We start from the raw sequence: 22,368 nt of genomic DNA, 5'->3' as shown, positions 1-22,368 counted from the left end.
GTTCCAACCACGTCCAATGAGAAAGGTCATTTCTTGAAAGTAGTTGATGAAGGATTTATGCAAATAGTGGCTCATTGTGTGTGTGTCAGCGTAGCCTGGCATAGCTGTCATAGGAAACACTGATTTGTGTATGACTTAATTGGCCCCTAAAATATGGCTTTGTCCTCTTCAATGTTGACTTTAACAGAGCCAACTCAAAAACCGCTAGGCTGTAATCAAAAGCGAATGTTACAGTAAAGATAAGCTTTCTGGTTCACAGGAGGATGTTTAGGCAATGTGCTCATGTTTGACTCTAGAATTATTGGCAGTAAAACTAACCCTTTTGCACAATGAAGAGAAGATGCATATGAAAACTGTTGAAGACCCAATTTAACTAAATTCCTTTATGTTTTTACGTCAAGTTCAAAGAAATCCCAAGGGACCCTGGTAAGCATCGGCAGAGGAAAGATACTTGAAGGTAATTCAACAGAAAATATTTTTGAATAACAATATCTGTGTTCCACTATAAATCAATCTAATGAACAATGTTTTTCTTTGTGGAAATATGAAGTCCACAAAACAAGAATGTCCTTATTTGGTATCAAATCTGTGCACATTTGTTATGCTTGGAAGTGGGGATCCACATTTTTGAGCATTTGCTAAAAAGGATACAGAAAAAAAAACATGCTGTTCTTTTCAACAAATGTCGTTGTTCCCTATAAGACATATTGATTTACTTTCTATATTTCCTTGTTGGCATACACATAGTATAAAACCAATCACATAAACCACAATACATCACATGGCACACCACAAAATCAGTCCAAAGAAAGAAATAATTTGTATGCATTATCTCTTTGTTCACTCAGACTTAAGAGTTGTTAGTTAATTAATGTTTTTAATGTTTTTAATTAATGTTAATGTTATTGAAATCGATGATATTACATGTCTCGGGAAATTAAACACATTGATACTTTTGACCCATGGCCACATTTTGATTTTTGCCATTGGTTATGTTTCAGTTGATTGCTGGGGTTAGGAACCGAACCAAGCTGGGTCCATTTTGTTTTAGGTGGCCGTAATGTGGTACTCAAAATAATCTGTATGTGTGTGTGTGTGTGTGTGTGTGTGTGTGTGCGTGCGTGCGTGCGTGCGTATGTGTGTGTGTGTGTGTGTGTGTGTGTGTGTGCATGTGTGTGTGTGTGTGTGTCTACGTAGTGTGTGTGTGCAGGAGCGTGACGTCTGTGTGTGTGTGTGTGTCCCTGTGGCGGTATCGCTAAAAGCTTTGGCATTTGTGTTTAGAGCTGAGTGGACAGAAGCCTAAATGCTTGCTAACCCTCTCAAGTGTGTAAAAAAGCACTTAGCACCTTTGTCATTTCTGTAGGTGACTAATGAGCTGGTGTCACACTAGCAAGTGCTTCTTAGCTTAGCGACACCACCATGAAATCAACCCTGTAGCCTAAGTGCTCCTACTTCTAATTGTCTTCCAACTACTTCTCCTGCAACTGTCAACATTTTTGTTCTTTTCATTAAATCTTCATGAAATCTTCATCTTCATTAAAGTTTGTGTTTTATTCAAGCTGTAAGCATCGTAGTTTAATAGCAGATAGCATCGCCAATCATTCGTTAGTTTGCAGTAAAGCTGTGAGTATCAAAGTGTAGTGGTTGCCATAGCAGTTTGGCAGTTAGCATGGCAGTTAACATCGCAATAGACACCGCAGTTAGCCTCTTTGGCTATTGGTTATTTTTTTCGCTGGTCTAAGCTTTTCTCCAGAATACATCCCAACACTCTGTCCAACCTCAGTCCCTTCCTTCTTGTCCATCTGCTACTTTCTTCTGCTGTGTGCTCATTAGTGAAGCTAGCCATGCATGGAGGAACAGCCTGACAGGTCACTAGCCACAAACACAGGCTGCGCTTCTTGCATCAAACTGCATGTGAAAACTTTCTTCCCTCACTCCGAAGGAGAGATGAAGCTGAACACCTAGTGCTCTGCTCTGTTGGACTACAAGTCAAAGTTGTCTTTGACCTCAGGTAACAGCCTAAGTAAGTAAGTAAGCGAAAATGAAGTAAACTTTTTTCCCCCGCTCCTTGCTTTTGCCATCAACGACTTTGTTCCCGGTGAACAATCATACTGATCGATTGGAAATGACATCAGCTCCTCCACATCCTCCTCCACAGCCGAGTGTGTGTGTGTGTGTGTGTGTGTGTGTGTGTGTTTGTGTGTGTGTGTGTGTGTGTGTGTGTGTGTGTGTGTGTATGTGTGTGTGTGTGTGTGTGTGTGTGTGTGTGTGTGTGTGGTGTGCGTGAGAGGGGATAAAGGGAAGTTCATGTCATCTTTGAAATTAGGTCATTGTAAGTGTGTTGACAGTGAGGGACTGGGGGAGATCGAGTACCCCCTAGTAGCCTACTTGATGTTCTCCCTCTCTTTCCCCCCTTCCTCCCTGTTGCTCTCTTTCTTTCTCGCTCTCCCTTTCTTCCTCCCTCTCTCTCCCTCTCCATCTCAAACACACACACACTCTCTCCCAAACAAGCACTCCCTCTCTCTCACTCTCTCTCTCATCAGGTGCCAAGAGATCTGCAAGGTTCACAACTTTCTACTGGCATAGCCTTTGTGCATCAGCCGTCTCTGTGACAATGTCCGATCCATACAAAAGAGTCCTTATGATAGAGCCATCTGATGATCGATTGTTACCCCAATTCCCCTCGGGATATACATTTACATTTACATTGAGGGCATTTAGCAAAGAGGGATTAATAAAATTTGATCTTATGTTTGCACTTAGGTGAAAGCTCAAGAGATAGAGAGAAATAGTCTCCATACTTTATAAATCATATATAACTTTTCTTCAATTTACAATACTATTTTGTAACAATGAATGCCACACTTAAATTTTATATCGATTTGATATCGATTGAACAAATCAAACTGCATTTGTTTCTTCATGTTCAGAATTATTTATGATTGCCCTAACTCAAAACCAAAAACCATTGCATTGTGATGGCATGATGTACAATCCCTATAGATAGAAAGTTAGCTAAGAAGGTAAAAGCTAACTTACATTACAAAGTCTAGCTTTACTTAAAATTTACCCCAACAAAACGTAGTACTTAAACAGAACATATACGATAAATACACTTTATTACTGTTCGTTGGCTAGTGGTTAGTCTGTGAGTGCCACTTTTGAGGGTGTCAGTCACCAAAACCGAAGCTTGAGCTTGCTGCACTGAACAGCTTCTGGGGCACTGAGCTTGCACTTAAATGTATTAGCCAATGGGCAAAACCCTTAAAAAAGCCTGCCCACACCAGAGGTTTGTGTCAGAACTTCAAATAAAAAGTTAGACTCCCTGGCTGCTTAACCACAAAGCCGAAAGTGAGGGGAAAAAAGTCTGATCAGTGAGAAAGAAGCAGAGGTAACTGAAAACAAAGGACATATTATCAAAAATGAAAAAGACCAAGTTTACACAACAACACAAATATTTTGTTTGCAAGTTATTCATTTTGAATATTTAGTTAAAAGTTTTAATTTTGCTTCATTTAGTTTTTATACTCTCTCAAATTCTTATTTTTGTTTCCTATTCAAGAAGTTTTGCTTGATTATATTGACACAAATCTGAAGCCATAATGCCATAAGTACGGAGGAGATGAAAACCAGTGAACACTAAACACGAAAAGGAACTTCTGGCTTCTGGGTCAAACTAAGGGCAACAGCCAAGCTAACGCAGAGCTATACCTAGTGCTAGATTTGGAAACCTAAAAGGATATTTTCTCTTTTTACACATGAAACAACATATGGCTTTTGTTAGCTGAGCTGCTGTCCCAACACACATACATGCGTCCACACACAGACAAACACATGCATATAATCACACACGGATATAAACACACATACACACACACACACACACGCACACACACACACACACACACACACACACAGACACACGCAGGTGTGACACATAATCAGATATCATGATTGTATGAATAAATATAGATAGAAATACAAAAATGCATCAGTTTCAACAAATAATTATCAATCTGATATCGGGGTTGCTGGAAACCCTTCAGAACTGTATATTGCATCAGGAAACGTCAATGGAAGTGGACCAAAGGGAATTGTATTGACTTCTGCTTAACCTTGTTAACCGCAAGAGGATCCCACCTCCCTGTTTTTCAGGCTTAAGTCATCAGCAACTGAAGTTATTGCAGACAGTTTTCAAGAAAAAATCATTGAAATACCGTCAAGGCTTTTTGCGGTGGGTTGGTGAGGAAGAATTATAACCGGCAGTGAGGTCATTATTGGATCTGGGAAGAAGGTTATTGGCTGACTACCAGCTAAATTGATATTTACGGGAAAGACGATAGGTAATGTCAGTATTTAAAATGCCACAAAAGCAGTGAGGCCTTTATTATTCATGTAGGCCTATGCCCCTCAATGTAAATGGAGAAAACGAGCCATTGAATGACAATCCAAAAGCATTTCTTGTAATTGATTCATTTGAACATAACTTTGGTTGATCACACTCCATCAGATTTTTTTTCGGTTAGAAATTTCTTACCGCCAAATTTAAGTTGATTTAAATAAACAAAAAGGGAATATGTAATTCAAGAGCTAGCCACGCAAGTGCAGACCAGTGGAAAGATTACGTCAGCCCCGACCATTTACACACTGATAGGTGCTGACAGCAGCGGACTATTTCTGGAGTGAATGACTCCATATCATTCCTGGCGATGACTCAAACGTTGAATTTAAAACTAACTTTGTGTGTGTGCGTTTTTGCGATGCAACATTTCCAATCGTATTTAGCGCCATGAACTCAACGTCCCCTGCTTGGTGTAACCCTTGGAAACACTGCCATCTAGTGGAGAGACACGGAATCCCTCACATTATTTTCCACCAGTTACCAAATAATGGACCTGAGATGGAGTCACTATATCGTTTGTTTTTCTTCTTTTCGATTTTAAATTAGGAATAAATATAACGCCCTGGTTATTTTTTTGTGACAGTGCTTTTTTTTTAAAGGGTTGTCATGGCAGCCATTTCCTATATATTTATCAAAATTACTTTGGACAAGTCCTCCGAAACGCACGCGCACGCGCACGCACACGCACACGCGCCAAGAACAACGATATCTTTTTTGGCATTAATATTTATTTGTATTACATACATGTATTTGGCAACATATAGATCAGGACAACTGAATGTTAAGGATAAACTTACACGTACAGAATTGCAGAACACGTGACCCTTAATTTCACCATATCGCAGACAAGGTGCACGAGTGATTCGGAGAACGTGCGCGTCGTTACACCTGACTGTGCCGTCAGGTGACGAATATATTCAACCCGGGGAATCGGACTCTCATTCCCACCACATGAAGGGCTTCCGGAATTCCGGAATAAAAAAATCAAAGCTTTGTGATCAAAAACAAGTGCTGTTTCAGATGACGTGACACCAGACAACATCGGCGTTGAGGCAGACGCGCCATGCGCAGAGCGGCACCGAGCAGGTCTATACAAACAGTCGGAAAGGTGACGCCGTTACGAGAAAGAGAAGCGAAAGAGTTGCGTACGTCGCGTACGCACGGAGCGGGAAAGAGAAGAGAACATGCAGCAGGGATTATACGACATATACAGTAGTAGATTATATAGTATCTCACATATAGAGCAGCAGCGACAGACGTCAAGCAGAAGAGAGAAAGAGAGAGAGAGACAGGAGTTTAAGAGTCGGTTATAGCGCAGGAGAAGGTTAATACGGGGTACAGCTGAGGCGGGGTTAGCATGCTTTAGACGGTTTACAGCCATAGGAACACCACGTTATCACAGGATAAAGGCCATAGCGACATTAGCTCTAAGCTACAAGCGACAAGCTATTCATAGGATGTCGAGGTGAGTACAAGAAGCTACATAGACAGTGTTTATATATTGTAGACATATAGATAGATATATATAGAGAGAGATATTTATATATTTATATATATATATATATATATATATATATATATATATAGGAGGTGTTAGAGCACACAAGCTGGAAAGGCAAGGCATCGCATGCACGTGCAAAGAAAGCGACTTTAGCAGCAGCAGCAGTCAGAAAAACAGGTTCCTCTGTCACTCAAACGAGACCGACGTTGTCTGGTGCACAACGCAAATGTTTCAGAATATCAAATTATATAGATATAGCCGACACACATTAAGGCCATTTCGGAAAACAAGGTTTTACAAGTTATAATACTAGGTTAATCTTTGTGGTGGTGGAAAAATAACCATTGGAACAATATTGCCAAACTGCAAAGCTATAAAGAACAACAAAAGCATGTGTTTTTTCAATCGATTCCCCAAAATGGTCATGTCTAAATACCCATAGGAGCACATTCAGAGCACGGATTTGCACTTACATAATTTCGTAATTTTCTGTTAAATCCAAACATCCACTTATGAACAACCATTAGACGTCGCACATAAGCAGGTTGTGTTTTGTTTTACATTTAAAGTGCACAACCTCTCAGCAGAAAACAGACAATACTGGCAAGTAATACTAAGGCAACGACAATTACAAATACACTGAGGTACACATTGGCACACACTTTCAAATTCATCACATGTGCACAAAAAAACCACACACAGGGCTCCGGAATGGCTTTGCATATTCACTTGCAATCCCGTCTCCAGTGTCTTTAAGAGCCTGTGAGCTTTTTTCCAGGTGAATTCAGTCCATTTCTCTTATTTTTAAGTTTTTTAAGAAGCAAGTCCCTGAAACACAATATCATAGCCACAAGTGTCTGGAGACACGGACACACGAGGCGTATTTCGTTTTTTAAAACAGGATGAAAATACAGGTAATCTATATATTATTGAGAAAATATGAATTACTATGCCTCACAAATAGTCTCTGCTTATACATCTTATATACACCTATGTATACACAAAGATATGTTATTAGGACATCTTAAAATTCTATTTACAATCTATGGTTCCAAGTGATTGTACACTGACTGTCCGGTGGGGCAAAATTGTGCTTTTCTAACTTGTGTCTAAATGAGGATGCTGCCACACAGCTGTCTCTTTCCTTACCAAGAGACCCATCATCTGACCGCTGAAAGGCTTCTGCCGTCTCATCGTTCTACTGTATGCTTGAATGCAGCGTGTCTGTTGGTATATCCGGTATATATATATATATATATATGGTTGCAGTACATCGCTGTATTGTACATGAGTATTGCTATTGTCTGAATGCAGAAACAAAATGGATATCTGTGACGAAGATGTTTCTACAGAGCTTTGGGTTTTAGTGCAAGTGATGTCAGGTATACAGTAGATGCATGGTACACACACCCAGTCCCTGTTGTTGAGATAATTAATCTTTCCATAAGTGCTTAGTTTTATATCCCCTGCCCTCAACAATGAAAAATAAATCGATCTAAGCTAATTGTTTCCCATGTAGCCAGACCTCCAAGCTTATTGAGAGCCGGTGGAACCTCTAGTCTTAAACCTATGAATAATAAGACCTCATCAATCCCGAGGCAGGCATCTGATTGGTTGGAACACCAGTCTGTGGGAAAGGCAAACACTATGCACAATCTGAATGGGTATAAGTATGATGAGTATGGTGTCTCAACCCCTTTTAATGTTTTGCTATGTTCCATTTCTCTCCTGAGTTTGCTTGGCAGTCTGGCTATGGGAAAGCATAACCTTTCCATCTTGTTCTATGTATTTCCAATGAGTATACAGTTAGAATGACATCAAAGTCGTAGTTACACACCTAACATGAGAACTATTGGACAAGCAAAGCTAAATGCACAACTATGTTTGGACGAGTTTGATATGCGCTTTAGCCGTTAACCTGGAATAAAGTAGGTTCAAATCAATGTTATACTTCATAATATACATATTTATAACATCTAGTTAAAAATATCAAGGCTGTAACCATGAAATCTTATCTCGGAAACAAAGTTGAGAAAGAGAGAAATTTGGTCAAATGAATGAGCACTGCAATACTAAAGTCACCATCCGAACTATGCATGCGATTCTGTCAGTCGACAGTTTGCTGATTCACACAAACAGACATGCCTGCTTATAGAGTTTAGACTAAAGACACAGAAAAACACTGATTGGTACCTTGTTTCCTGTTCCTCTCCATCACAATTAGGCACTTTTCTCATCATCTCCCTTCCCGCCAATTTGTCAGGCGGAACTCCTCTAAATGGTAACTAACTGTCCTTTCGAAACAGTTCACCTCATGAGAACCAAACTTTACCTTGAAACCCGAAAGGTTTTTAAAAAAGCGTTTTTGACACCGATTTAAAGGCAGTAGACTGAGCTGAGGTACGCTGAAGTGCTTTTCTCTTTTCCAAACGGTTAAATAAGAGACAACAAAACAACAAACACGTTTTGGCACCGAACGACGTCTGGCGGCCAACGGCAGGGATTCAAAAAAACATAATCCCTTCCTCGTCCACCTATTGCACAAGCGTTTCATATCACCAGTAAGTACATAGAAACTCACGCCACTTACACTACGCTACACTAGTAAAGGCAGACAGAAGCATTGTATACAGGGGTTTAGACCAAGGGGGCCTAGGTCAAAAACTACAATACGCAATTTATGTATGTTTATGTATATATATGTATGTGTATATGTACATATATACATATACATATCTATATATATATATGTTTTTCTCTTAAATATACTTTTTAAATATGGGACTTTTGAGGAAAAAATATAATAATTTAAATAGATTACCAGTACATTCACAACAAATATTTCATCCGTCCAGAAGTGTGTTTGGGGGAGGGGGGGCGGTGACGATGGGGAGGGTGGTTTTATAGATCCTGGCCGAGTCGTTCGATCTCCTCGATGAGGAAGTCGATGTCCTCGAACGTGGCAGCGGGATTGGAGATGACCATTCTGAAGAAGTTCACCTTGTCTCCCTGGGGCTGGTAGCTCACCATGGTGGTGCCGTACTCCATCATCCTGGCCTTGATCACTGGCGCCACCTGAACAACACACCAGACACCATGGGTTTAGGACTAAATGTAAGGCGTAGCTGGAATCATGGAGCAGAATTGTACCTTTCATGAAATTGTTCGCTTATTTTCTCATTTTCTCATTTTCTCATTGTCATATTATGGTCTAGTCTGTAAAAAAAAAGAAGAAGTTTTTTATCAATATATTTTTGGTGCCAAGATGTATTTCATTTGTACGCTATGCTAAATACAACTTCAAACTAAACCCCATAAAATTACAATAAGCCTTGCCCAGGAAGGGTCACGTCATCATCTCGCTATCTAGATACGCTCATGACGCAAACTGTGTATATTAACTTATAACTTCTAGGGCCCTATCTTGCGCCCGGCGCAATTTACTTTCTACACCAACGCATGTGTCGTTGCTAGTTTGCACCCGGCGCAAAGCTGATTTTCCCCCGCAGCAACCAGGCGCCACTACACTTGCGCCTGGAGAGGCGTGTCAGCGAAAAAGCAGGGGCGTGTTCCGGCGCAAATGATACTGGTGCTATTTTTGTGATCTAAAAAATGTGCCAATGCAATTGCGCCACTGACCGAAAAATACCTGGTCTCTGGCGGATGGCGCAGTTGTTGTTGCTATTTTGACGTGCCATGGCAGGTCGGAACTACCACATAGCCTACGCTTACACACACGTAGGCTATACACAGCACAAACATGCTAACTATTAACTATTATTTAATGATTGTGGAAACATTTTTTTCAATAGGGCTGCATGAATGAACATGAATGAAGTATAGTAGGCTATGGCATGCATTAAAATAATAATACTAATAATAATAACAATAATACATTCGAGCAAACTATATATTTTTTAATTTTTTAATTTTTTTTATTTTTTTTTATTCCAGGCTTCCAAAACAAAATCTAATTTTAGGGTAAATGGTTGGTTAAATGATTTGGGAAAGAACAGCTGATACAGTGGTAAGTTGTACTTTTAAATCAATGCATCTGCAAACACCGTACAGCAAACACACATGTTCTTGACACAGACATCGTGTACAAGCCCATTACTTTTAGGATTGATGAGTATTTGATCGTGAGAAAACATAGTTTTACCACAAGTGTTTAAAAGAATGAATGAATGTGGGTGATGCTTGGTGCGCGTGTGTGTGCGCACCCATCTGTTTAAACACACGCAAACTAAACACGTAACGCATAATGCAGTCCATGGCGATGTATATTAATGGGGGGACACATGCATATTATGAACACAAGTCGATAACGATAATATATACAATACTGGTAACAAACAATGTTTGTTAATGTATTGCCGCATATCATTAAATAGACCCACAGTTGCGGCCATCGAGGACCGCGTCTGCATATCATATATGTTTTAAGTTGTCTTTGCCTCAATTTACATGACGAATCAGTGTTTCTGAAGTTGGAGAAGAAAACGCTATTCCATGTGTGAATTATGCCTATTATTTGGCCGTAAACTGAGCCATTTGAAGTTTGAAATTCATGTGGTCATGCATCTGTCTCAGCGGAGACTGCATATGCGCTAACTATCAACTCGCCAAGTCAAATGCGCTGGGTCTTAAAGGGGATGGCAGGTGGAACTCTGGTTTATTGCACGTTACGCCCAAAACACACCTACAGGTTTCAGCCCAACCCATTTTAGATTTGCGCCGGGCGCAAAGCTAATTTATCTCGCCATCATAATAGCAACAGCACCGTAGAACCGCCCACAAAGTACTTTGACTTTGCGCCTTGACGTCTGCGTTTTAGACCGTCTAACTAGGGCCCCTAATGTCAACTGATGTTAGCATATTTGACACTAGCATATCTAATACCAGCGTGTCTCAATTTGGAACTTAGGCTAGCATGTCTAATGTTTTGAAAGGTCACCCTGAAGCGATGCGATTTGATTGAACTTAGCATTGAAATCTATCGGTTTTGATACTTTCTGGCGCTTTGTTTGGTTTTCTATTATTTTCTGTCTCACTGACTGCAGACTATTTTTTACCTTCTCTTTTTTCTCTTCTTAGTTTGAAGGCTGATTACACAGAATAAATATCCCATCCTTCCCAATCATGAAAGACAGCTCCCGCTCGGCAGCTTGACAACTGAATCTAATGACAAGCGGCTAATTATTATTTTTTTGCTTTTTTTGACCACATTGCCGATTGAACCCAGTACCCACCTTGCCTTTATAGCACATCCTACTGTATATAAACCTCATAGAGGGCCATTATCAGGTCATAAACTCAGGACCTATAGCACATCATACCAGTGTTGTCAGACTTGAGTCCGACTCATGAGCTAAATTTAGAGACTCAACTTTTTTTTACATGTCAATAGGCTATAATTGTAATATGTCACTAGGCTATAATTTGGTATATGATTTTAATATCTAGTGCAAGGGAATGTTACTGTAACATAACGTCATGTCATGTTCATATACAAACATTAACTTTACGGCGCCAAAATGCCTGGAGACAATGCCCCAAAGATTGTTTGTTTTGCTTTTAACTGCTATGATAATTGGCTAGTGCAGCGGTCCCCAACCATCCGGCCGCGGAGCCCCAGCAGCGGAGCTCAGGCTGCGGAGCTAAGATCTGAATCTTAGCCCTGGCTTGATGATTCAGATCTTAGATTATGGTAGGTGATCCACAAAAGCCTATATGGTTGGAACAATGGGATGTCAGAGCAGAGGGTTTATTTTTATCTCCAGAACGGTTTGAGCACAAACATTTTTTTTGCCAGCTGTAAAGCTTAGATGGAGCGGTGACTCCGTCGCTGGCGTGGTGGAGTATATGTAGACGAATAGTATTCACTTTAGCTTTACGGCATATTTATTCAACGTTCAGAAGAGCATACAGAATACACGACTGCCATTCAACAACAATACTCAGCCTGACTAGACGCACTAGTATGGTAGAGCATAGTGACATCATCACGTTACCATATAACATGTAACACATTGTCAACAGGATAATACTGGTAGCCTACTACCACAGTACATGGAGTAAGGGTGCAATCACATATTAACCTATTTTCGAATAATTTGGTGGATAAGGGGGGTCCAACTAACCCTAACACAGATTTGCTGCCTTTGATACAATTGCTACAAGTGTTCCATTCGCTACATCTGCTAGTGGAAAACCATCCAGCGCTAAAGTAAGCATACATGTTGTTACTAACAACATGTATGCTTACTTTAGTGCTGGACTCAGACTCGACTTGATCAATAGGGACTCGACTCTAGGCAGGCAGGCAGTGTCCTTGCAGCAGGCAAGGACACTGCAACTCTCTCTCCCATTATGGTTTAAATGCAGCCAATCCTCCTAAGCTTGCTGCAGGTGTCCAGCTGTACTGGAAAGCAGTAATTTCTGTGAAATAACAAAACCAGCAGCTGCCGTATCCCCTCCGCCCCTGCATTCCCTCCTTTGACATGAGCTTTGTGTTTTTTCCCCCCATTAATTCTTTGAACATTTGGTCTTTAAGCGGCAGTCATTTTGGAGGGAATATTGGAGCTGTCGGTTTTTCCAATTTGGTCGCCCAATCTGTGGCTCATAACGACTATGGTCGACCGGTCGCCACAGCGATGCGTGTTGACAGTTCCCCTCGACAGGAAGTGTTGGAACACAACAAGGGGTTTCAATGGTGGCACCAGACAGAGAGGCCTGATCTATTGATGATTAATAACTTTTGGACTCAGACAGAAGGCCAAGAGACATGCAAGAGGAGAGGAGAAGTTGTATCATTTTTTCTTGCTCTTTTTCTTTTTGAGTTTTGGCAATGTAAATGTACGTTTTACATGCCAATAAAGCCATTTCAAAAGAGAAAGAGAGAGATAAAGAGAGAGAGAGAGAGACATTTAACGTGAAGGGGAGCAGATATGACCAGACAGAGAGCTAGACTAGTACATAACATTGAGCCAGAGAAAGAGACAAAAAGAAAGATATAGACATAGACTCAGGGAGAGAGAGCGATAGACTCAGAGAGAGAGGGTGTTTTGTATGTATGGCATGCTCACCATCTATTTGTCCTAATAGTCAATTATTACCCCTCTGCTGCTGCTGTCTTCTGATGGCCTGTCAGTACGTCAGCCTCCCACCCCGATGATCCACAACTTGTACCCCTCCATCTTCCCTCTCTACCCCCCAATGCACAAGCACCAACCCCAAGCACTCAACTCACACTCTATGGGCCTTATTCCCAGATAGCGGCCATTTTGGTTTCAAACCCTCGCTGGGTTATTGTACCGAATTAATTTGTGTGTGAAGGTTCCAGCAGGATGAATAAGGCCCACACAAACCCAGCCCATGATTTTTAGATTAGGTAATATGCTCATTTCTTATTGTTCTGATGTTGAAATCTTTTGACTTTAAAGAGATAATATGCTATATTCAATATTCTAAAGTACATTTAATATTTAAGACGTGGCAGATAATGATGTTCGAGCTGTTGGAAATTGGGCCACCATTTTGAGCTCTGGTTATATCGATATGTGATTGGTTGGAATCAGATGATGATGCGGCTGTTGCCATGGCGGCGGCCAATCAGGGCTCACCTTGTGCAGCCTCTTGTTCTTCTCCTCCTTGTCTTCTATGTGGCGCATGCCCGGGGGGAGATACCAGAAACACACGTTGGTGTGCTGGGGCTGGGAACACACACACACACGCACACACACACACACACACACACACACTATCAATATCCACAATAGCAGGTGCCTACCCACCTGCTATGGTTAGCCTTCTAGAACATACAGGCCGGCCGGTTGGCTGTTTCACATTAAAGGGCCTCTATTTTACCACCAGGTGTGATGTTGATTTTCCATTACAGGTCATTACTAAATCTACCCTATAGTGTCCAGTGAGAGTGTCCATCCAGATGTATGATGGATGAATCTGCCTACCAGTTGGTACAGTTCACTTGGTAGGTCCACTTGGTATTTTGAAATGGCCTTTAATGGTAAATCAACTTCACACCTGGTGGTATAATAGGGGCCCTTTTAAAACGACACACAATATACAAGCATGAACCGGAGAAAGAAGGCAAAATCATCTGTAAGCTGCGGGTGGCTAGCCAAGCATGCTGGCTCCATTTGTGAATGCAGCTGGCTTGGTTTCAGGTCGCTAGACTATGACCCCGCAGAGAGCTCTAAGGGAACCAGAGCCCGTCCACACACCTGGGCCAGAGCCCTACAGGCTTGCCTCTTCCTCCCCAACCCTGTCAGCCCCTGTGGAGAACCAGCACCCTCCAGCTATTACTGGGGACACCACGCTTTCAAAATGACCCATTGGTGTCCAAGCATTTTACAATGATGTTTTTTTTTGGCCGCCGACATAAGCCTTATTTCCGTGTGTCTGTCTCTGTGTGTGTGTTTTGTGTTTTTTGGTTGGGGCAGGGGACATATTCCATTCATATGTATATGAGCAATTATGGGATATTATGCTCCTCATTAACTATAATGGCAGCCCATTAGGCCAGTTGCCAGAGGTAAAGAGGCCATTCAGCCAACACAAAGGCCTGGCTCTCTGCTTGTCAATCAAGTCAACCTCAAATAATGCTAAACCCTCTCGCTGGTAAGATGCTAATTAGATAACATGCTCTGAATGGGTGTAACCAGTACCCAACACCCCTCATGTTGTTGGTTATGTTGTGTCTTCTGTTGGCATTAGAATCTGTACAAACCTTCCCGTCAAAGACCATCTCATATCCTTCTCGGTCCTTGATCTTGTTGTACAGGTACTCCGACAGCTCCAGACACTTGTCTATCTGGGACTCGAACCCGATAGTGCCCTGGAGATACAGAGGGTTTGAGTACAGGTAAACTACAGACACTGGGCTTTGAACCCATAATCCATCTACAGGGAGTCAAACATACTAGTCACTTGATTATCCTGCCCTGTAAAATGTACAAACACAGTGGAATCTATTTGTCTCTGTCCATCCATCCATCCATCAATCCCTTAGTAATCATTTGCTTCTACACTGCATTTGGTTGGATTGTATGGGTACCTTTGCCCTCCACATGAGCCAGAGTTTGAAGATGTCAACGTGTCGGCCACACTGCAGGGCCTTGTCCCCGGTATCATAGGACAGGTCATAGTGCTTGTCCTGCTGGAACAGGTAGCAGGCGTGCATCTGGTTGCAGTTCTGCATCAGACCCTGCAGGGAGAGAATAAGAATGGTCCAATCACTGACTGAAATCGCTATGATTTCTGTGTTGTTGGCCAAAGTTTAAAGCAAAAGTTGCGATAACCACGTTAAGGATGGTGTGTGTGTGTGTGTGCGTGCGTGCGTGCGTGCGTGCGTGCGTGTGTGTGTGTGTATGGCCCACCTCTTCTCTGACCAGGAGAGCGGAGCACTGCAGGGGGACTGACATCATCTTGTGGGGGTTCCAGGTCACTGAGTTGGCCCTGTGTAGAGAAACCATTATAACCAGGATCACCACCAAGTTAAAGAACAAAATACAAATAATCTCAAATTCGTCAAGTCAAAAAAACCGACAAATTATAAAACAATAAAACTAAAATAACTAAAATACATTAAGAGTTTAAAACAATGAGAGGGAGGTTTAAAGCACCACGTTTTAAAACAGCCCAGTTTAAGACAACAAGACTAAAAACAGCAGCAACATCTTAAGGAACAGCAACACTTGCCTGTCGACTCCGTCCAGCTTCCACCTATGTTGTCGTGACATCAGCAGGCTGCCTCCCCAGGCGCCCTATCAGGAGAGAGGATCCAGGGTCACATGATGGGTTTACAGAAAATCACAGCAAAGAGCTTTGTAATGTTTTATTCAATACAGCTAATATAATTGCAACAAATTCTTCCAAAACAATCCTGGTTGGTGAGGTCAGGGTGGTAGTGGTCTCAAACCATGCCCGTAGCCAGCTAAGTGGCCACCGATTTAAGCTAAAAGTTAAATTGTAAACTAAATACAGCTGAATAAAAGTCATATTCTCTGAGATGAGTCTATGCTTAATTCAGTTTAGACTTGTGAATTTGTGTCTGCTGTGTGTGACATCTGGTGGAGCGGGCAGAAGCACAACCCCAACCAACTTTTTCAAACCCTGGCTACGGCCCCGTCTCAAACCAACACCTCCACCTAACTTGATTTGAAAGACAAACTCTGACACTAATCGGGATCTCTTTACCGCTGTGCCACAAGACCTCCAACTTAACTAAGATAAAGAGCACCAAACCGATGAATGTATTAATAAAAAAACAAACAAAGCTTGAAATATTTCCCAACCGTCTTATATACATGACGTTAATCATTAAATTTAACTTAGGAACCATCAGGACTAAACACCAGGACCGAACCAAGCCTTCCTCTCCCATCCTATTACGCGTCTTCATTACTGGTTGAGGAATGAGTGTAGGGTCTGCTGATAGAGCTGTCGGCCTGCCAGGCCTACACCACCTTCATTAACAGATAGACTTCTCCCACAGAGAAAGGGAGAGAGAGGGCAGCCATGACGGATCTGTCTGCTGGGAAAACCATGATTTACGACCCCAGCTACTGTTGCTCTAATCTCCAGTGTTAGAAAGGAAACTGCTGGCTCCAGTGTGAGCAAGCTAATAGCACGGTAAATAGCAGACAGATATATTAGGTTTATGGAGCTATCTGGCAGACATGTCTGTCTGAATGCCTCTGTGAACCACCTCAGAGCCATCAGGATTATTTAACACTCTTTGCGAATATGGTGTCAATGTGTTATAGGCTATTTGCAGTAGATTCCTATGTACCTTAAAATGGACACTTATAGGCTAAGGCCCTAAAAAGTGCCATCTCCCAAACTAGCATGCACCCACACACTTCGTACCTGCATGCACCCCAAACACAAGTGCCCCAACACCCAAATTACCCTAAAACACTCTTAAGCGGCCTAACACACTGTACTCTTACATGCTAAGTACCCTAGCTTTGATAAGTTCCCAAAAGGCTGATAGCCCCTAACATGTTGAGAAACATCAAACACTAAGTGCTAAATCATGCCCTAACACGCACCTAACAACACATTAAGTACCCTAGCGTTTGGCCTGACACGCTAAGTACCCTATATTGTAACATGCTACATTCCTGTATCACGTCTCACTCACATTGAGACTCACATTCACGTGCATCCAGATGTTGTACTGTAACACTACAATCAGACTCACGTCCATGTGCATCCAAATGTTGTACTATTACACTGTCTATTACACTGTCACTGTTGTACTATTACACTGTCTATTACACTGTCACTGTTGTACTATTACACTGTACTATTACACTGTCAGACTCATGTCCACATGCATCCAGACATACTATTACACTACTGTCAGACTCATGTCCACGTCCATCCAGACACACTATTACACTACTGTCCGACTCACGTCCATCCAGACATACTATTACACTACTGTCAGACTCACGTCCAGCTAGACACACTGTTACACTACTGTCAGACTCACGTCCACGTGAAACCAGACGTTGTACTTCTTGCAGATGTCCGAGACGGCGATGAGAGGGTCGAAAGCTCCGTACACCGTAGTACCAGCAGTCGCACTCACGAAGAATGGCACGAAGCCCTGCACACACACACACACACACACACACACACACACACACACACACACACACACACACACACACACACACACACACACACACACACAAACACACACACACACACATGTTTATACTTTAAACTAATATTAAATATCTAAATGTATATGTATATATGGAGCACAGTTTCATCACTGGCAGATATAATTTGTACATGGACTTCTATTATTATCATGATGCCTATGATTTATTGACAAATACCGTCAGCCCGCACTGCATTGCTGCACCGGTTTAGGTCCTTAAACAACGCTGTGTTAAGGAAGCGTGTGGACGCCATCTTGGTTCTAAACACACAGGCTGGGTGGTGGAACTGAATGGGTAATTCTGCATTCAGCACCACCTATAGCGTCTTTAGACTGAGATGGCTGCTAGGTGAGTAAGGACCATAGAGCGAGGTGGAGCTCACCTTCTGTTTAGCCTCCAGGATCTTCCTCTCCAGGTCTGCTGGGATCATCTTACCACTGCAACGAGACGATAACAACAGAAGGGGCTCAGAAGGGCCAGTTCATTTAGATAGATGTCATTGTATCCAAAGCAGGTATGGGTCAGGCTGCATCTCGTATGTAGACGTCTCAAAGATTCCTACAGGTTAGGCCGTGGACATGGGGGATTGAACCCAGGACCTCTCTATGCTGCTCCCCAATTGATGAATGTGTGTGGGTTGATGATGTAGGAGTGTGTGTTTGTCAATGATGTTTGAATGTGTGTAATGTTTATTGTGTGAATGTTGGTATGTCAAGTTATGTAAATGTGTATGGGAGTTGGTTGTTTGAGTTTGATATTGTAGAAATGTGTGTGTCTGTATGTTTGTAATGAGTGTGTTTGTATGTTTTTTATATGAATTGTGTGAATGTGTGTGTTGTATACGTTTTCATTTTTGAATGAAAACATAACACGCAGTGTGGGTTGTATTTTGCGAATGTGTGTGTTTATTGTACTGAGTTGCATCCTATGAATGTGTGTGTTCATTGTGCTGTGTGATGCATTGCATGAATGTGTGTGTTTATTGTGCTCTGTGTTGAATTGTGTGAATGTGTGTGTTTATTGTATGGGTTTGTGTTGTGTGAATGTATTGAGTGTGTTGTGTTGGTTGAGCAGGACTCACGTCTGGTCAGCCTTAATGCAGATGACACTCTCTGTTCCAATGCCAAGAGCTGCTGCTCCTTTCTTGATGGAGAAATGACTCTGAGAGAGAGACATAGAGAACAACAGGCAGAAGGAGAGAGAGAGAGGGAGAGAGGGTCAGGGCCAGAGAAAGACAATACGAGAGGGAGAGAGGGAATATTAATGTTAGCCATGACATCCCAAACAGACAAAGAAGCAAAATGAGAGAAGTCAACGGAGTGAGGGAGGGCAGACAAAAGAGAGGGGAAAAGTCCAAACTAATTGAGGACATGTCTCCAGTTCATATCAGAAAGACAGAATAGACCCGGATTACAAATCATACATACTGTATGTACGGTACATTAAAACACGGTAAATACAACACGGTAAAAAATGTAATTGTAAAGGTGAAATGCGCCTACATGTTCAGACGTGAAGGCCGCCAGGCGAGGGACGGATGACATTCCTTTCTCCTTCACTTCGGGGAACATCTTGAAGCGCGCCAGCAGCATGGCGTACATGTTGGAAATGGCGCCACCTAGAGGACAGATGGGGTACTGCTCAGCACATATATTCGTCGTCGTTATTCACCCGTCAGAGACGACCGGCAAATCACCTCACGTTAAAAGCGATGCATCGATGGGCTGAGACACACGGGGTCTTGGTGACAAGACGATTGATTAAAAAAAAAAATTTGCGAAAATTTAGATGTGACGAGACTTGAATATAGATGTGGCAGAAAAACTAAACTCAGATTGTCATTAGATATAGACCTCAGGCGACAGCACACTGAATCACTGTTGAAACTGTTTATCACAAAGGAAATTCAACTGCGAGACTGCAAGATTGTGATATAAGATATATATATATATATATATATATATATATATATTTTTTTTTTTTATTACAAATTATTTTTTATATATATATATATAAAACGAGGTGTGCTAATTAACCCCGAAGGACGGGTGTTCCGTTACGATTAATGCGAAACTACCCAAGCACAAACCGTTCCGTTTTCACTGTCTGTGCGTGTGTGTGTGTGTGTGTGTGTGTGTGTGTGTGTGTGTGTGTGTGTGTGTGTGTGTGTGTGTGTGTGTGTGTGTGTGTGTGTGTGCGTGCGTGCGTGCGTGCGTGCGCGTCTACATACCGGGGGAGAAAATGCCGTCACCGCTCCCATCCTTCCAGCCAATGATCTCCCTCATCTTCTTCAGCGTGACGTACTCGAGCAGCACGAACACGGGCGCCACCTCGTAGGTGAACCTGCAGCGTGACGTCACGGAGGACGGGGTTATATAAACATGGAAGCTGCCCCCCACGCGCCGAAAATACCAAGGACACGCGAGGCTTCGTTTTGGTTGTCAGCTCGGCCTGAATTAGAGACGCCGACGCTCCTCTTTTCATTTGAAACCTGATGGACGATAATTTATGGTATAAAGGGTATTGGGTTTGTATTTTAGAATAGGTTAACTAAAAACAAAAAAAACTAAAATTGTGTGACACAATGAAGGCCAGTAAAAAAAAAAATGAAAGCAGTAATTCGAATGATTTTGTAACACATAAGGCCTACCGCACAATCACAAATTATAAACGTTTTGGGATGCTAAGGCCTTTGTGTGCAAAATCTGCATGAATATAGGCTATAGGCCAACATTGCAAAATGCTTTAAAATCATTCATACTAATTAGTAATTATTGGATAGGCTTCTCCTTTAAAAATGGAAAATATATTTATGTACAACGATATAAGGCCTATTAGGCTACATATTTTGCTATGATATTGCATTTGTTGTTATTATTATTATTATTATTATTATTATTATTATTTGTTATTATTGTTATTTATATTGGATCGAATCCATTCACCGTCAACTCCATATGGCCTATCATATAAACATGTATGTTCTGCAAAAAATGCATCTGAAGCCGTTTGCTAAAAAAAAAAAACATTTGTCCGCTTCCAGGGCTGTAGTGCAAAACGTTTATCACGTAAAACACAACCCTAGAATTAGATTCAGATTAGTCTCAACTCTGAATTCAATTTAAGAGCTGATTTTCTCTTCTTTGATCACCATGGGGATTTTAATCGGAGGGGCGGGGGGGGGGGGGGGGGGGCGTCTCCTCATTTAATTTATGTCGCGCTTCTTTAATTCTCTCTCTGACAGAAAAAAACATCGTTATCTGTCCCCAACAGACGCACAGATAATAATAATAATGAATAGCACACTCGGATGGACCGGCAATGGAGTTCATTGTTACCGTCGTCATCATCATCATCCTCATCATTATCACCGCCATCGACGTCATGTTTTAAGAGGTGACGGGCGGACTCACATATTGGTGTTGGCTGTAGAGGTGAGCCAGTCCGCGGCCAGGCCCACCATGTCCAGCCCGGTGGACAGCTGGTTGAAGTAGCGCGGGTGGGCTGAGATAAAGAACACACAAAGCACCGCGTTTCACCACCGACGATTATGTTGTTTCTCTCCTTCCAGGAGAACGACTCTCTGTAGGATACTAGACTCTGTGCGTAATTGCTGCGGATTCATTTAGAATTGTATAAATGTAGATGACACCCGCAGGACAAATTATGCAATAGAAGGCCTACATTTAAAATAGACTTACATTTATCCAACCGATTCTTTACACATAAAAATATATATTAGATAGGCCTATATTAGGATAGCCTATTTTTATTTTATTTTATTTTTTATTTTTTTTACTGTGTCTTTTCTTTTCTTTTACGGCACGAAGGAATAATAGGGATTCACCAATCTTCTGTAATTGTCTGTCATTATTTGCCATTATCTGTAATCATCCTCCAGGTCCTGCTTTAGTCTGTCCTCACAGTAAGATGCAGGCCCTTCTGAATCAATAAAGATAACGATAGGCCATTAATGAAAAACAAATATAAGCTGTTTAAATATCCCCTTTATATTCTATATACATGTAGGCTTATCTATATCTCTCTCTCTCTCTCTCTCTCTATAATATATAATATATATATATATATATATATATATATATATATATATATATATATATTATATATATATATATATTCCATCATCTTACTGAACCAACCAATCCTGCTACATATCCAATCAAATGAAAAGTTTTGAGCTCTGGGCCCAAAACTTTGAAGGCCTGTTGACAGCAGATCCTAATCTCATCATGAAATTGAATAGGGAATCAGGCCGACAATGAATAAAATAAAGCAAACTTTATCGACGTTATTCGTGCATTTCTGTCTTGTTACGGTAGGCATCTAAACGGCCAAACTAGGGGCCCCACCTGTCTTGATGGCGTACTTGAGGGTGGCCCGGCAGCTGACCAGGATGTCGTCCAGTGACTCGGGCTCGTCCTGCAGCTCCCAGTTGTTCCTCTGCATCAGCTCGTTGGGGTAGTGGAAGTCGATCACCTTGGTTTCCCGGTCGAAGGACTCCACGATGTAAGCCAGTAAGATATCCACCACCTCCTGCAGGAAGCTCAATGGTTTTAGCGTCGCCGTCCGAGGCGGGCAGCAGGTCTGGAGAGAAGAGGATCAGGTGTGAAGACGCGTTCAAGTTTCATAATTCCTCCATTCTATATTTTTCGTATAAATGTGGAGCTGGACGATTTTATTATTTGACGTCTGGATTTGAAAATAAATTATGTTTCAACGTTCATAAAATAAAATAATGTGTC

The 22,368-nt window shown here is 41.6% G+C and overlaps 1 protein-coding gene across 1 annotated transcript in view; it reads right to left on the bottom strand.

Moving 5' to 3' along the window:
• Window positions 1–8,804: 8,804 nt before the first annotated feature.
• gad2 (glutamate decarboxylase 2) overlaps window positions 8,805–22,368 on the bottom strand; it is a gene marked incomplete at both ends in the record, with an annotated part of 13,786 nt that continues 222 nt past the window's right edge. Inside the window, 14 exon segments of the mRNA XM_084475671.1 lie at window positions 8,805–8,978; window positions 13,529–13,618; window positions 14,656–14,763; window positions 14,983–15,132; window positions 15,305–15,383; window positions 15,627–15,691; window positions 17,428–17,544; window positions 17,988–18,042; window positions 18,687–18,766; window positions 19,108–19,223; window positions 19,836–19,948; window positions 21,019–21,109; window positions 21,976–22,174; window positions 22,176–22,210. Coding sequence (XP_084331797.1) covers window positions 8,805–8,978; window positions 13,529–13,618; window positions 14,656–14,763; window positions 14,983–15,132; window positions 15,305–15,383; window positions 15,627–15,691; window positions 17,428–17,544; window positions 17,988–18,042; window positions 18,687–18,766; window positions 19,108–19,223; window positions 19,836–19,948; window positions 21,019–21,109; window positions 21,976–22,174; window positions 22,176–22,210 — 1,472 coding nt within the window.

The sequence above is a fragment of the Micromesistius poutassou genome (genome assembly GCF_964030765.1).
Source record: "Micromesistius poutassou genome assembly, chromosome: 11".
NCBI classification, from domain to species: Eukaryota; Metazoa; Chordata; class Actinopteri; order Gadiformes; family Gadidae; genus Micromesistius; species Micromesistius poutassou.
The sequence above is the reverse complement of the archived record's forward strand: the minus strand, read 5'-3'. Positions and strand labels throughout refer to the sequence as shown.